We start from the raw sequence: 3,168 nt of genomic DNA, 5'->3' as shown, positions 1-3,168 counted from the left end.
CTTTACTTTATTTATAAATTTACTTTATTTTACTTTTCTTTCTTTCCCTTTCTTTCTTTCTTTCTTTCTTTCTTTCTTTCTTTCTTTCTTTCTTTCTTTCTTTCTTTCTTTCTTTCTTTCTTTCTTTCTTTCTTTCTTTCTTTCTTTCTTTCTTTCTTTCTTTCTTTCTTCTCTCTCCCTTTTTTCCTTTTAAACACTGTGGTTTGCAATATTGTTACTGCATATCACTTTATTTTCTTTCAGCACCTAGTTCTTGTTCAGAGTGATCAGTTCCAATTATATTGTAATAGTAGGCCCCTCTCTACTCTAACTGCACTCACTGCTCTTTGTAACAAGCTTCCTACCATAGACTAATCCTCCTGATCCTCATCTCTATTGTCTTTGGATATTATTACAACACTTCGCCTACCCTGGGCCAGTTCTCAGGCTCTCACTCACCTGTGCCCTACCTGAGAAAATAGTCATAGTGCCAACCTGAGCTCTCTAGTGCCCTCTTAGTTGCTCACCTGTCAGAATATGTGCCCTGGGCATCTTTTTATTTATTTTTTTTAGATCCCACAGATGATTAAGTTATCTAGCCCTCTCCTTTGACTCATTTCACTAAGCATAGTACTCTCCATATCCATCCATGTATAAGCAAATTTCATGACCTCATTTTTTCTAACACTGTGTAGTATTTCATTGTATACCACAGTTCTTTAGCTACTCATCTGTTCTTGGGCACTTGGGTTGTTTCCAAATTTTGGCTATTGTAAATAGTGCAATGTACATAGGAATAAAGAGGGTTTTGTTTTCTTTTTGTATTGTGTTCCTGGGTTCTTAGGGTATATCCAGAGAAGTGGTATTGTTAGGTCATGTTAAACTCAATTATTAATTTTATGAGGAATATCCATATTATTTTCCAGAAAGTCTGGACTAGATGACATTCCCACCAGCAGTGAATGAGAGTCCTCTTCTCCCTATAATCATGCCAGCACTGGTTGTTCTTGTTCTTTATGTTGTGAGGTGCTATCTCATTGTGAAGTGATATATCATTGTTGTTTTGATTTGCATCTCCCTGATGATTAGTGGAATATTTTTGATGTGCCTTCAGGCCATCTGTATTTCTTTCTTTTTTTTTTTTTTTTTGGTTTTTGGTTTTTGGGCCACACCCGGCGTTGCTCAGGGGTTACTTCTGGCTGTCTGCTCAGAAATAGCTCCTAGCAGGAACGGGGGACCATATGGGACACCGGGATTCGAACCAACCACCTTTGGTCCTGGATCGGCTGCATGCAAGGCAAACGCCGCTGTGCTATCTCTCAGGGCCCTGTATTTCTTTTTTTTAAGGAAATGTCTGTTCATTTATTCTCCCCTGTTGTCTCTGGGCAGTATTACCATACTATCTTTTTCTTATATCTCACAAATGAATGTGATCATTCTATGTCTATCCCTCTCCCTCTGACTCATCTTACCATAATACTCTCCATATTTAGACATCTTTTTTTTTTTTTGTTTTTGTTTTTGTGTTTTGGGCCACACCCGGCATTGCTCAGGAGTTACTCCTGGCTCTATTCTCAGAAATTGCTCCTGGCAGGCTCTGGGGACCATATGGGATGCCGGGATTTAAACCACTGTCCTTCTGCATGCAAGGCAAATGCTCCACTTCCATGCTATCTCTCCGGCCCCTAGACATCTTTTCTTATTCCAAGGTGTTTCTTGATTTTATGAGTGGGAAAACAGTGGGTCACTGGCCCTGGTTCCTTGTCTGTACCTGATTCCTTGCAGCCTGACAAGAGCTCAAAGTGAGCAACTGGAAATAAGAGTTTGACATTTCTTCTTTGCATCTGTGTGGACTCGAACCCATACTTTCTGGAGAATTCCTCCCTTCTGAGAAAGGGTTTCAACAGAACAAATTAACTAATTTCTTGTGAGGCTTGTGGGAGGAGGAGCATGACAGCAATCTTTTTTTTTTGTTTTGAGAGCATAACTAGAAAAGAGCATCATCTTTATTTTTCATACTTTAATTTCAGAAAAATAAACAAAAACACAATACACAACATTCAAACCTGTTGTTAAATTTGGGAGGGGAGGAAGCTTGAGACCTCTCCCTATCCTGGCTTATGAAAGGACAGGAGTGGGAAAAAACCCTCTAGAGCCAGTGGCTAAGAACCACTCAGGACTGCTAGGGGAAGAGATTGCGACACTATACAGAGGGCAGCACTATCTGTAGGTAGAAACTTCTAATCTACTTCTTTCATGCGAGATGCATCTTCATCACCCTCAAAAAGGGATATCTCATCAGGAACAGCAGCATTGGGCTCCTCAGCTGTCATTTCATCTTCATCAATGCCCAGCCCTAGCTTTATCATGCAGTAGATGCGGTTAGATTGGCTCTGAGGGTCCTCAAGTAAGAAGCCAGAGAAGAGCAGGGCAGTTTCAAACAACAGGTCCTTAACAGCCTTGTCATTCTTGTCTGCCTCTGCCTTCTGTCTCAGTGTCTCCACAATGGGGTGGTCAGGATTGATCTCCAGATGCTTTTTAGCCATCATGTTGCCCATTGTAGAGTTGTCCCGAAGAGCCTAGGCTTTCATGATTCTCTCCATGTTGGCTGTCCAGCCATAGGTGCTAGTCACAATGCAGCAGGGCGAAGACACAAGCCTATTGGATATTGTTACCTTCTCAACCTTCTTATGCAAGATTTTCTTCATAAGTTTGCACAGGTTCTCAAATTTGGCCTTGTTCTCTTCCATTTTCTTCTTCTCCTCTTCATCCTCAGGCAGCTCCAAACCTTCCTTTGTAACTGAGACCAGGATATTTCCATCCTTAAGCTGCTGCATGTAATATTCATCAATAGGCGTTGCATGATAGCAATTTTATGTTGCTCAGGTAGAGCCATTGGCCATTGCAAGAAGTGGAGGCTCCCCAGACAGGTTGTACTCCTAGGGGTGGAGGCTACCAACTGCTTTCAAGGGAATCACTGGACTCATGGACAACATTTTATGACTGCATAGTCCAGTCCTTCAACCAAAATCACACCCTGTGTTTGTCCTAAAGATTGTGGTGGGGAACCTGCTGAGGGAATTTGGAGAGGCTCAAGTTTGGTGAGGCCTGAAAGGAAACCCAATTCAACTCGATGCCCAACTCAGAGGATATTTTCTGTGTCTGGGAGACCCATTTAGGGTCATTATC

The 3,168-nt window shown here is 41.6% G+C and overlaps 1 protein-coding gene across 1 annotated transcript; it reads right to left on the bottom strand.

Annotated features, from left to right (window-relative positions):
• Positions 1–2,010: 2,010 nt before the first annotated feature.
• LOC126025768 (heat shock protein HSP 90-beta-like) lies at positions 2,011–2,831 on the bottom strand (the record flags this gene model as incomplete). Its single annotated transcript, XM_049785542.1, is given in 1 exon segment — positions 2,011–2,831. A coding segment is annotated over 1 exon segment (612 nt), but the record flags the coding sequence as incomplete, so codon positions are not given.
• Between the last annotated feature and the right edge of the window lie 337 nt (positions 2,832–3,168).

This window comes from Suncus etruscus, chromosome 13, assembly GCF_024139225.1.
Source record: "Suncus etruscus isolate mSunEtr1 chromosome 13, mSunEtr1.pri.cur, whole genome shotgun sequence".
Lineage (NCBI taxonomy): Eukaryota > Metazoa > Chordata > Mammalia > Eulipotyphla > Soricidae > Suncus > Suncus etruscus.
Note: the sequence above shows the minus strand (reverse complement) of the source record. Positions and strands in the feature narration are given on the sequence as shown.